The sequence below is a fragment of the Odocoileus virginianus genome, chromosome 28 (assembly GCF_023699985.2).
Source record: "Odocoileus virginianus isolate 20LAN1187 ecotype Illinois chromosome 28, Ovbor_1.2, whole genome shotgun sequence".
In the NCBI taxonomy this organism is placed as follows: domain Eukaryota; kingdom Metazoa; phylum Chordata; class Mammalia; order Artiodactyla; family Cervidae; genus Odocoileus; species Odocoileus virginianus.
The window spans coordinates 38,163,402-38,174,739 of NC_069701.1; the positions used below are offsets into that span (position 1 = coordinate 38,163,402).

The 11,338-nt window shown below is 55.6% G+C and overlaps 1 protein-coding gene and 1 long non-coding RNA gene across 4 annotated transcripts in view; one reads left to right on the forward strand and one right to left on the reverse strand.

Moving 5' to 3' along the window:
- PACS1 (phosphofurin acidic cluster sorting protein 1) overlaps positions 1 to 2,369 on the forward strand; it is a 142,366-nt gene extending 139,997 nt beyond the window's left edge. For all 3 annotated transcript variants that reach the window (XM_070457664.1, XM_070457665.1, XM_020906499.2), the window contains exons 23-24: positions 741 to 860; positions 953 to 2,369. In XM_070457664.1, the coding sequence (XP_070313765.1) occupies positions 741 to 860; positions 953 to 1,068 (236 nt within the window). In that variant the 3' untranslated portion in view covers positions 1,069 to 2,369. The remainder of the gene's footprint in view (positions 1 to 740; positions 861 to 952) is intronic.
- On the reverse strand, positions 2,174 to 5,051 carry LOC139031896 (uncharacterized). Its single transcript, XR_011484410.1, has 3 exons — positions 4,620 to 5,051; positions 2,900 to 3,005; positions 2,174 to 2,569 (listed from the first exon to the last, which is right to left on the reverse strand). It is a non-coding gene; the product is annotated as an uncharacterized lncRNA (long non-coding RNA).
- Between the last annotated feature and the right edge of the window lie 6,287 nt (positions 5,052 to 11,338).

Below are 11,338 nucleotides of genomic sequence, written 5' to 3' on the forward strand. Positions count from 1 at the left end.
GGGAGGGGTCCTGCACTCTGAGGAGGTGAGGCAGGAGCCCCGATTCCCGGGGGCGGGGGCAGCACTCACAGATGCGGTTCCCGCGGTGAACCCCCACATCTGACTCTGCATTTGCTGGAGCAGGCGGGTGACTCGGGGAGCTTGCCGCCTCCCAGCTGTCAGGAAGGGGCTTCCTTCCTGCTGGGCCTCACCTTCCTCCTCTGGGAGCATCCGAAGCAGCTGGGCCTTTGCATTCCTGTCTCTGCCCTCAAAGGTGCCCCGGGAGGGCAGGCAGGCCTCATGCCAGGCCCGCAGCCAGAACCCCCCCCGCTGTGGCACCCAGAGACCCCCCAAGGGCGGCCTAGGGCTGAGCTTCTATGTAGCTTCCCTGCCAGCCACACAGACACAGCCCCACGCAGGCACTTGAGTGGGTGGACAGAGGCGCCCGACAGGGCAGCTGGCCCCCTACCCACAGGCTTTCAGAACATTCAAGCAGGAAGGGACTCCGAGCCCATGTGGCCCAGGCCCATGTGGCCCCAGGTCCTGTTACTCGGTGAAGGTACCGAGGCCCAGGGAGAAGGGCAGGAGCTTGGAGATCCTGAGACATAGCCCCAGAGGCAGACAGGCAGGGGGTGGGGGGAGTGGGGAGTCTGCTTTCTTCGAATCACCGCCCTTCCAGCCTGGAACGGGGGCAGCGGGTGGGGGAGAGCGCAGCCGCCTTTCCAGGAGCGGTGACAAGGCGGTTCCTGCTTGCTTTCCAGTTCCCACCATCTTCCTGAGCAAGAAGCCTAGAGAAAAGGAGGTGGATTCTAAGAGCCAGGTCATCGAGGGCATCAGCCGCCTCATCTGCTCTGCTAAGCAGCAGCAGACCATGCTGAGAGGTGCGGGCGTGGGAGTTGGGGGGTGGAAGGGAGGCTGCGGCCCTCCCCGGCATCCTCCCCGGTCATCCACACGCCTCCCCTCTCACCCCCAGTGTCCATCGACGGGGTCGAGTGGAGCGACATCAAGTTCTTCCAGCTGGCAGCCCAGTGGCCCACCCATGTCAAGCACTTTCCAGTGGGACTGTTCAGTGGCAGCAAGGCCCCCTGAGGGCACCGTCTCCCAGCCGTGCCCCTTCCTGGCGCTGCCACCAGCCTCACCGCCTGCAGGCAGGGGGAGGCCAGCGGGCCCCGGGCTCAGTGTCCCCTCTGCTGGCCCCGGGGCCTGCATCTCCCTGGCCCGGTCTTGCTGGACACTGCCACCCACCAGGGCCGCCGTTCCCTGCCACTGCTCGGTCCCAGTCCTGGGCAGCCCCCCAACTCCCTCCTTTTCTTCCCCCTCCGCTCCTGGCCCAAGGCATGTTGACTGTGCCTTTCAGTGCCCAACCCTGCCCCTGGAATCGAGTCCTCCAGGCCTTCCCTCACCTCACCTGACTTCAGCCTCTTTCTCCACGTGGCACCAGTTCTCTTCCTGGAAATAGGAAACCTGGGGTCCTGGCCCACGGCCAGCATTCCAGCCTCCCCCTGCCACCCCCAGGATCCCATCTTCTAAAGCTCAGCTGCCAGACACCACACAGGTAGCCTCTCTCTAGGGATGCCCAGCACCAAGGCCACTTCCCCCTGCTGTGGGGGTGACAAGGGCACAGACACCCCCCCACCCCAAGACAGAGTTGCTGCTGTGATGCGTGGGTTTCTGGGGTGCAGGAGCCTTCGTGGTCTCACCCTGCATGGTTCCCCCATGCCCAGGTCCCCTGGAGGTGTCACATGTGTCCCTGAGCAGTTCTTTGGTTCTCTGCACCGCCAGTCTCTCAGTGGTTTCTGTGACTCGCCGGGGGGCTCGGCCCTGTCCTTGGATCCCCCCTCACCCCCACCCCGTTGAGGACTTTCTCCCCGGCCCTGCCTAGGGCCCCGGGGAGGTGGGAGGCAGACCCTGCCAACACATCTGCAGCCCAGTCCCTTCCGCTCCCTGCACCCCGTGTCCCTCCCTCCTCACCTGGGCCCCTGGCCTGGGCAGGCCCCGTCCTCCCAGGCCTCCCCCGCCTCCCCCGCTGTGGCCTCAGGCGCCTGAGCCCCTCCTCAGCCCCCACCATCGGCCTTGGCCGCCCTGGAGACCCGAGGCACGTGGGGCGGAGCTCCGGACGCAGCCTGCCAACGCCTCCGCCTCCGGAGCTTCAGCCCTGGCCCTCTCACCCCTTCTAGAAGTTTTTGCACAGAACTTCATTTTGGAAAGTGTTTTTCTCATTCTCCATACCTCCCCCAGACTCCGCCAGCCCTTCCCCCAGCGCAGCCCTGCCATCCAGAGTGTCCCCAGGGCTGTGCTGCTCCCTGGGCCGGAGAGAGGGGCAGGGTGGGAGGGGCTGAGGATGTTGGGTTTTTCATTCAATAAACTGGTGATTTCTTAGCAACGAGCAATCCTTGGGCCTCCGCGCCTCTCATTGTGACACGGGATCCTTCCAGCCTCGCTCGTCCCTGTCGCACAGTGTGGCCGCTGACCACACTCACAATCAGTTGGGAGGGGGACTTCCCTGGCGGTCCACTGGCTAAGGCTCCGCACTCCAATGCAGGGGGTCTGGGTTCGATCCTCACTAGACTCCACAGGCCACAGCTAAGACCTGGTGCAGCAAAATAAATATTAAAAATCAATTAGGAGGGAATACCTGACACTCCAGTGGTTAAAATTTTGTGCTTCCAATGTAGGGAGCATGGATTCCATCCCTGATTGGGGAACTAAGATCCCACCTGCCCCATGGTGTAGCCAAAAGAAAAAAAAAAGTCAACTGGGAACTGGCTGGAAAGAAGCCTATTCCCATTTACTTGATTATAGAAACAGGTGTGAAGGTGTGTTGCCCCATATGAGGCAAAGCGAGGTCAGGAATAGAAGTCACGCCATTCCCACGCTGAAACCCCATTTTTCTCGGGGACCAGCCATCCCCAAATCCCACCTCCTAAGTCAGTGACACGTCATCCACACTCTTCCAACTGGAGATGAGAACTCGGCTTCTCTCCCGCACTGGATCATATTTTCTGGAAGTTGGTGAAGCCTGAGGTCTGGGGGGAGGGGATGAGCCCAGGTCCACCATCAGTTCCCTTTCCTGCCTGCCCTTAACCCTGGAGGTGACAGATTCCTGCTCCTGGGACACCTGGCTCTTCACGCACTCCCTGTGTCCTCCCATGCAGGACACAGGCCTGCATGCCAAGCCTCCTTCAGCAAATAAGTGTCCAGTAATAGGGGCTTGTGTTCCCCCCCAACCCCAGGACACAACGGCCAGGTGAGGCAGGCTGTCCCCAGCTCCCCAGGCCCCATGGCCAGTCACCTAATGGAGGCTCTGGGACCCAGTGGTGAGGCCACCCAGGCTCTCTGGGCCTGGAAGATGGAACAAATGCCCACCGCCTGAGGGGCAGAGTCCAGTCGGGTACCAGAAGGTGTCCCAGAAATGCAGTCTGCACTGCAGTTCTCCAATAAAGGATACAAGCCGGCCAGTGAGAGATATGCCTGGAGAGGTGGAGGCTGAGGTGGGCTAGAGAGGTGGGCAGAGCCCCTCAGAGGCTCTGTGGGGCAGGGGCCTGAGGGCCTGGGAGCTGGTGGGAGACCCGAGTGGGACGAGCATGGACAAACAGACTCAGGTCCCAGCTCAGAGCCCAATCAGGGAAGCAGATGATGGAGACCGGAGTGTGATCTCCCTGACCTCACTCCCAGCCCCACTCCGGCCCGGGTGACCACTTGGCCCTGCCCCAGGTCCCTCCTGCTTTCTCCAGGACTTCCTCTCCTGCATCACTGGTACACCGCCCCCCAGCAGATCTGTCACGTCCCATGTACACAGGCAGTAATAGCTCCTTGGTTCTAAAACCTCTGTGCTCTCCCAACAGCGGAAGTCTTCCAAAGGGGGCGGGGGGCTTCTGGGCCTCCTCCTCACTACCCCATCAGGCGCTCCCTTGCCAAGGTCACTGATGTCCTTGGCTGCTTAGCCCTGGAAGGTACTCAGTGTTCTGCCCTCCCCACCCCACCCCCCGCTTCTTAAACTTCTCGTTCTGGGTCTCCTTTGTTCCCTCCTCATCTTCCTGGCCTTGGGAAATTCTCCAGGTGTGCAGACATGCCCCTGACTCAGCAGTTGAGCGTGCATGCGTGCTAAGTCACTTCAGTCATGTCCAACTCTTTGCTACCCCATGGACCATAGCCCACCAGACTCGTCTCTGTCCATGGAATTCTATAGGCAAGAACACCAGAGTGGGCTGCCATTCCCTCCTCGAGGGGATCTTCCTGACCCAGAGATCGAACATGTCTCCTGCGCTACCTGAGAGGCCACGGCTCTGCAGTTGCTCAATCTTTGGAATCATCCCTGAGTCCCCTCTCTCACACCCAGCACCCACTCCCACGGCAAATCCCATAGGCCTGCCCGTCAGACCAGAACCCTGCAGCTCTTGCTGCTTTCACTGCTCTCTGGATATTGTAATAGCTTCCTAATTACCTCCGCTTCCACCCACTCTTCCTGTAGCCTATTCTCTACACAATAGCCGGAGGAAGTCTTTTAAAATGTTAATTAGAAGATGTTAAATTACTTATCCAAACTGTCCAATGGCTTCCCATCTCACCCAGAATATAATCCAAACCCCTCCACACAACCTCCAGGGCCCTGCAGTGCTGACTCCTGGGGGGCTGCTCACCTCTGGTCATTCTCCCCTCGCTCACGGCCTCCTCTGTATTCCTCAGATGCACAGGGCACACTCTGCCACAGGGCCTTTGCACCAGTCGTTGCCCCTGCCCTTCCTGCTCCTGCCTCTGGTCATGTGACTTGCTTCCTCTAGTCTTGGCTGCCTCTGGGGCCTAGAATAGCACCTCTCTGGACTTCTCCTGCGGCTCAGTTGGTAAAGAATCCACCTGCAATGCTGGAGACCTGGGTTCAATCCCTGGGTTGAGAAGATCCCCTGGAGAAGGGAAAGGCTACCCACTCCAGTATTCTGGCCTGGAGAATTCCATGGACTGTATAGTTCATGAGGTTGCAAAGAGTCGGACACAGCCGCGCGACTTTCACTTTCACTTTCCTTTTTACCAAGGAGGATGCCAGACGTCAGAGAGCCACACCCCCAACGTGCTCGACTCTCATTTTTAATCATTTACTTGATTCGAATATGCCCAGACGTCTCAAACCTAATATGGCCAAAATCAAGAACCTTGATTTCCCTGGCTCCTCCTAGACTGAGTCAATGGCAGTAGCATCCATCCTATTACTCAAGCCAGAAACTCACGAGTCATCCTGTGTCATCCCAGGGGCTCTGGTCCATTCTGCCTCCCAGCGGCCCTGCTCCCCGGCTACAGTCCTGCAGCAGCTTCCTAATACCTCTGAATATAGCCACCCAACCCACAGTCCGTCAGCCTGCGCTGTCTCCCCACCCCTACCGCTCTAACTTCCCTTTCAGTTGCTTCACGCCCCTGGTCTCCCACCCCAGAGCTCACCACGCTCGGGCCACACCTGATCTTTCAGTGGTCAGATCCCTCCTCCCTGCACAAGAGCCCAGACGTGCCACTCTCTCCACCTTACACGCTCTCCCTGCCCCACAGAGCATCCCCTTTTCCTTTATTCGTTGCTGTGTGCAAGCTCTTCTGCGTTGCGGCACATGGGCTTCTCCTGCTGCAGCACACAGGCGCCCTAGTTCCAGCTTAGCTGCCCCACGGCATGTGGGATCTTAGTTCCCCAACTAGGGATCTAACCCACATCCCCTGCCTTGGAAGGCGGATTCTTAACCACTGGACCACCAGGAAATTCTCCCCCTTTCCCTTTGGCTGTGGCCTGCCCACCACCTTCTCAGACAGGTTTTCCCAACCACCCTGCTCCAAACCCCACTTAGTCTCTCGCGAACACTCAAAGGCCAGATAAAGGAAAGTGGGTAGGTAAGTTGCTTGTCCAACACACTCAGAGTGGCTGAGAAGGAGCCGGATTTTTGACCCAGGTCAGAGGACTCCAGACCATCTCTCAAGGCCCTGCTCAAATCCCAACTTCCCAAGATTCCATCAATCCTACAAGTATTAAATTCCTGCCATGGGCCAGTTCCTGTCCTCGGCATGAGGACACATGGATGAATCTAGGGCTGGGTCCTAACCTACATGGAAACCCTGAGCCTCGTAGGGGAGACAGACAAATAGACAGCGGCCACACAACATGAAGGGAGGACGAAGGAGGGGCAGCAAAGCCAGCCTGGGAAGGGGTGTCCAAGAAGATGTCTCAAAGGAACTGATGCCAAACATGACGGATGTCCTGGGACAGGAAGTAGCAAGACTAGAGATAAGACACAGTCCTGCCTATTCGAGATGCACACGTGGTTTAGTGGGGCTGAAAGCAGTCGGGAGCGATGGGGCGGAGGAGAAAGGAAGTGGCCAGAGCGCTGAGGAGCCTCCTAGCTGTGACTATTACTACTTGGAGCCAGAGCAAGGACTGTGCACTTCATCCCGAGGTCAGCAGCAGTCAACAAACAGTTTTAGGCAGAAAAGCAAGATGATCTAATTTAGGAAGATCACCTTGCTACGTGTTGGAGGAAATAAGAATAAAGACCAGCAGAGTTCACAGGGAACAGCAGCAATTTAGAAAAGACGCGATGATGACATAGACCAAGGTCAGGAAGAAGAGGAGGCAGAGAAAGGAAACTTAAGTCCTATATATTTAAGAGGCAGAGTCAGGGCTTCCCTGGTGGCTGAGTGGTAAAGAATCCACCTGCTAATGCAGGAGACAGGGGTTCAATCCCTGGTCCAGGAAGATCCCACATGCTGCAGAACAACTGAGTCCGTGTGCCACAACCACTGAGCCAGTGCTCTAGAGCCCGGGAACCGAAATTAATGAGGACGCGTGTCACAACTACTGAAGCCTGTGTGCTCCAGAGCCCGTGCTCTGCAACTAGAGAAAAGATCCAGCACAGCCAAAAATAAATAATTTTTTCTTTTAAAAAAAGAGGCAGAATCAAGACGTGTAGGTGGCTGGTTAGAAAACGGGGTTGAGGGACTTCCCTGCTGGTCCAGTGACTAAGACTTCATGCTTCCAAAGCAGGGGGCCCAGGTTCCATCCCAAGATCCCACCTGCCCCAACTGAGACCCAACACAGCCAAGTTTTTTTTTTTTTTTAAAGGAAAGGATACAGGGTCAAAGGAGACAGTTGAGGATGGGGACTGACCGTCTGCTGGGTGAACAGGTGGATGGTAAAACATCTCTGGAGATTTGGGTGGGAGATGGTAGGTTTAGGGCAGGGTGGGTGTGTGCTATTCAGAGGTAGAATTGAGTATGTAGGTCTGCAGGGTGGTTCTCTGGGCTGGATGGAAATCTGAGCATCCTTGGCACGTGGAAGGGCTGACTTTAGGGAGAGGGGGAGACTGCTCCTGACCAGGCTGAGCCCCCTCTGTCCTGACGCTGCAGGGTACCCGCTGCCACCACCAAACGTTTTAGTGCTTGCTATCTTCAGGCTCTCCTTTCTATTGCTGCCTCATTTGCTGCTTGCTTGCATTCTGAATGTCTCCTCTCCAACAACGCTATAAACAGAGACTGCCCTATATTTCCTATTTTATTCTCCCCACTCTCCATTCACTAGCTCAGGACCTGTCCAATAGTAAGCTTGATGGCACTAATGATAATATTTAATAGTAATACCGTCTATTGTGTGCATGCTAAGTCGCTTCAGTCGTGTTCGACTCTTTGAGACCCTGTGGACTGTAGCCCACCAGGCTCCTCTGTCCATGAGATTCTCCAGGCAACTGGAGTGGGTTGCCATGCCCTCCTTCAGGGGATCTTCCCAACCCAGGAATAGAACCCGCATCTCTTATGTCTCCTGCATTGGCAGGTGAGTTCTTTATCACTAGTGCCACCTGTGAAGTCCCAATAGCATCTATTGTGTACGAGCATAATGTTACAGTCTTAACTCTACTATTTTATTCCACTCTCTTGAGGACTCAGCAAGCTCGGTATCAGGAACCTCATTTTACAGACAGGGAAACAGATGAAGTTGCAGTATGTGCCTAGGGCTCCCCAGCCAGCAAGTGGAGAACGGGGTTCTGAATGCAACTAAGTCTCCCCCTAAAGCCTGTATGCCCTCCCGCTGAGCAAGACCGGGACACTTCGGGTCTGTCTGGGAGGCCACAAGGAAGAATGCGTGCCGACATGCCCAGTAGCTGCCAGGTCAGGAGCCAAGAGCCTCGAGGGGGCTCTGAGCAGACCTGATTCACAGCTCAGTGGTGGAAAACCTGGCAACCAGAGGCATCCAAGGTGAAACCGGCCCCTCGGAAAGTGGTGAGCTGCCTGTCATGGCGTGGGGGGGCATGTGTGAGACATGGTCTTTGAGAAGCCTCCAATCTTGAGCACTTACGATGTGAACCTGCGGCTGATTTTTTTTTTCATTGATTTTCGGCTGTATTGGGTCTTTGTTGCTGCTTGGGCCTTTCTCTGGTTGCTGAGAGTAGAGGCGACTCGCCGTTGTGGTGTGTGGGCTTCTCATTGCGGTCACTTCTGCTGCGGAGCACAGGTTCCAGAGCTCGGGCTCCGTCGTGGTGCACGGGCTTAACTGTTTTTGTTTGTTTTTGTCCTGACGTGTGGCTTGCAGGATCTAGTTCCCCGACCATGGATCGAAACTGTGCCCCCTACACTGGGAGTGTGGAGTCCTAATCACTGAACTGTCTGGGAAGTCCCAATATGCTGATGTTCCAAGGGGGATGATATGCTTGGGAAAAATGCCCCTCCACCCCGCCCCGACCACCACTTCAAAGAAAAGGCATGAAGCTAGCCAACAGAAGAAGATTAACTTAAGAAAGCAGATTTCAGTGGGATGAATGCTTCCAAGGATCCAAGGGGAAGGGGTGGGAGCAGTGGGAGTGATTTTCAGGGAGAAAACAATCTTAAAAGTAGCAAGAACAACTTCCCCAGATGAGCTCTGTGGAAATGGCATAAGGAGCTGAATCACCATCAGGCATGGACGGCTTTCTTTCTTTTCCATCAACAGAGCACCCATCAGCAGCCTGGCACCAGACCAGCAGCTGCGGGGGGAGTGGGGAAGTAATAGTCCGTTCCCTTGGGAGATGCACAGTATAATCCCCAGAGACCAGATCAAAAGCCGAGCGACTAAAGAGACTGAACACATGCAAGGTTGCGAACCAAAAGCAAGATAAGAGCCTGGGAACCCGGCGGGGAAGGCCCAGGCCTTCCTCTGTGGGGCGCACAGGGAGGATCAGGGCCAGATGCCTAAAGAGAGCCTCAAAGAAACCACGGGAGCCTGCAGAGAGGTGGCAGAAAGGCTGGAGCAAGAACCCAGCACACGCCATAAAGGGGGACTGAAAAATGCTCTCTCCGTTCACCCGGGTAAAGGTGATCAAAGGAAGGCGCTCTGTCATCAGACGAGAGAAGGCACCAGGGAAGAAGGCCCGGGGTGTGTTTGCCCCTGGTTACATTTGATATGCAGTTCCCTGGGCCTGTAAACCCACGTGGAGGCGTGCGTGTGGCACACGGGCCTTCAGTGCCTCTGGGTGAACCTGCCTGAGGCTATATTTTTTTCCTAACATTTATTTATTTGGCAGCATGTGCTGCACTGTGCTAAGTCGCTTCAGTCACGTCTGACTCTTTGCGACCTCATGGACTGTAGGCCACCAGGCTCCTCTGTCCATGGGATTCTTTTTTTTTTTCCATGGGATTCTTTAAGCAAGCATAATGGAGCCGGCTGCCATGCCCTCCTCCAGGGAGTCTTCCCCACCCAAGGATCGAACCTGAGTCTCTTGGGTCTCCTGCATTAATAGGCCGGTTCTTTACCACTAGCGCCACCTGGGAAGCATTTGGCAGCATACTGGATCTTTAGTGGTGGCACGTGACCTCTTAGGGCTTCCCTGATAGCTCAGTTGGTAAAGAATCCCCCTGCAATGCAGGAGACCCCAGTTCGATTCCTGAGTAGGGAAGATCCACTGGAGAAGGGATAGGCTACCCAGTCCAGGATTATTGGGCTTCCCTTGTGGCTCAACTGGTAAAGAATCCACCTGCAATGTGGGAAACCTGGGTTTCATCCCTGGGTTGGGAAGATCCTCTGGAGACAAGAATGGCTACCCACTCCAGTATTCTGGCCTGGAAAATTTCATGGACTGTATAGTCCATGGGGTCGCAAAGAGTAGGACACAACTGAGCAACTTTCACTTCCACTTGTGACCTTTTAGTTGCTCCATGTGAGATCCAGTTCTCTGACCAGGGGATCGAACCTGTACTCCCTGCATTGGGAGGCCAGAGTCTTAGCCACTGGACCACCAGGGAAGTCCTGAGGCTGTGTGTTGAAGGTGTATGAGGCTGCACTTCATGTGTCTGTGAATAGGCAAAGTGACCTTGGTTCTCTTGACCGCTACAGTGTGGGGTCAGTCTCCTTTACTGTCAGTCTCTTTATGGTCAGTCTCCTTTGTCCACACCGGGACAAAACGACCAGACTCTGGATTAGAAAAGGGCACAGTGGTCAGCTGGTGCAGCTGCCGTCCCCTCTCTGGGCCTCACTTTCCTTACTTGTAAAACAAAGATGTATAAGGAGTGACTTTCAGCCCAGGGTGCATGTCATGGGCATTGCTGAAGTTTCATAATAATAAGAGGTATTCACGGCCCTCCCTGGCACCACTGAATCTCAGTCTCTAGAAGGAACCCCTCGAACAAAGTTCCCTCCCAAGAGTTACTGAAACCCAGCCTTGTTAAAACTCCTGAGAGTCCCGTGAACAGCAAGGAGATCAAACCAGTCAATCCTAAAGGAAATCAACCCTGAATGTTCATTGGGAGGACTGATGCTGAAGCTGAAGTTCCAATACTTTGGCCACCTGATGTGAAAAGCTGACTCACTGGAAAAGACACTGATGCTGGGAAAGACTGAGGGCAGGAGGAGAAGGGGGCGACAGAGGATGAGATGGTTGGATGGCATCATTGACTCAATGGACATGAGTTTGAGCCAACTCCAGGAGATTGTGAAGGACAGGGATGCCTGCCGTGCCGCAGTCCATGGGGTTGTAAAGAGTTGGACACGAATGAGCGACTGAACAACAACAAAGCCTTGATAAGAATAGCAAAGTTGCCCTGGGCTCCAGATCCCAGTTCCTCCCCGTGAATTTGCCAGCCAGCTGGTAGAGCAGTCGTGGACTGATGGGAGTCTCTGCAGAGAGGCAGGCTTGTCACAGCCAGTGTGACCCTGGGAGGTAGGGCTGATGTGCCGGCTAAAGACCCTGAATGCAAAAGACGCCAACCTGCAGGGCCCTGGAGGAAAACTGACCCTGTGAAACTGACGAGGATAAACACAAGTTCTGCGCTGAGGCAAACCACGCAATCAATGGACACAAGAAACTGGTAACAGCAGGTGCTCCCGGGGAGGGGACCTGCGTGACTTGAGGTGGTAGTCACTGAGAGA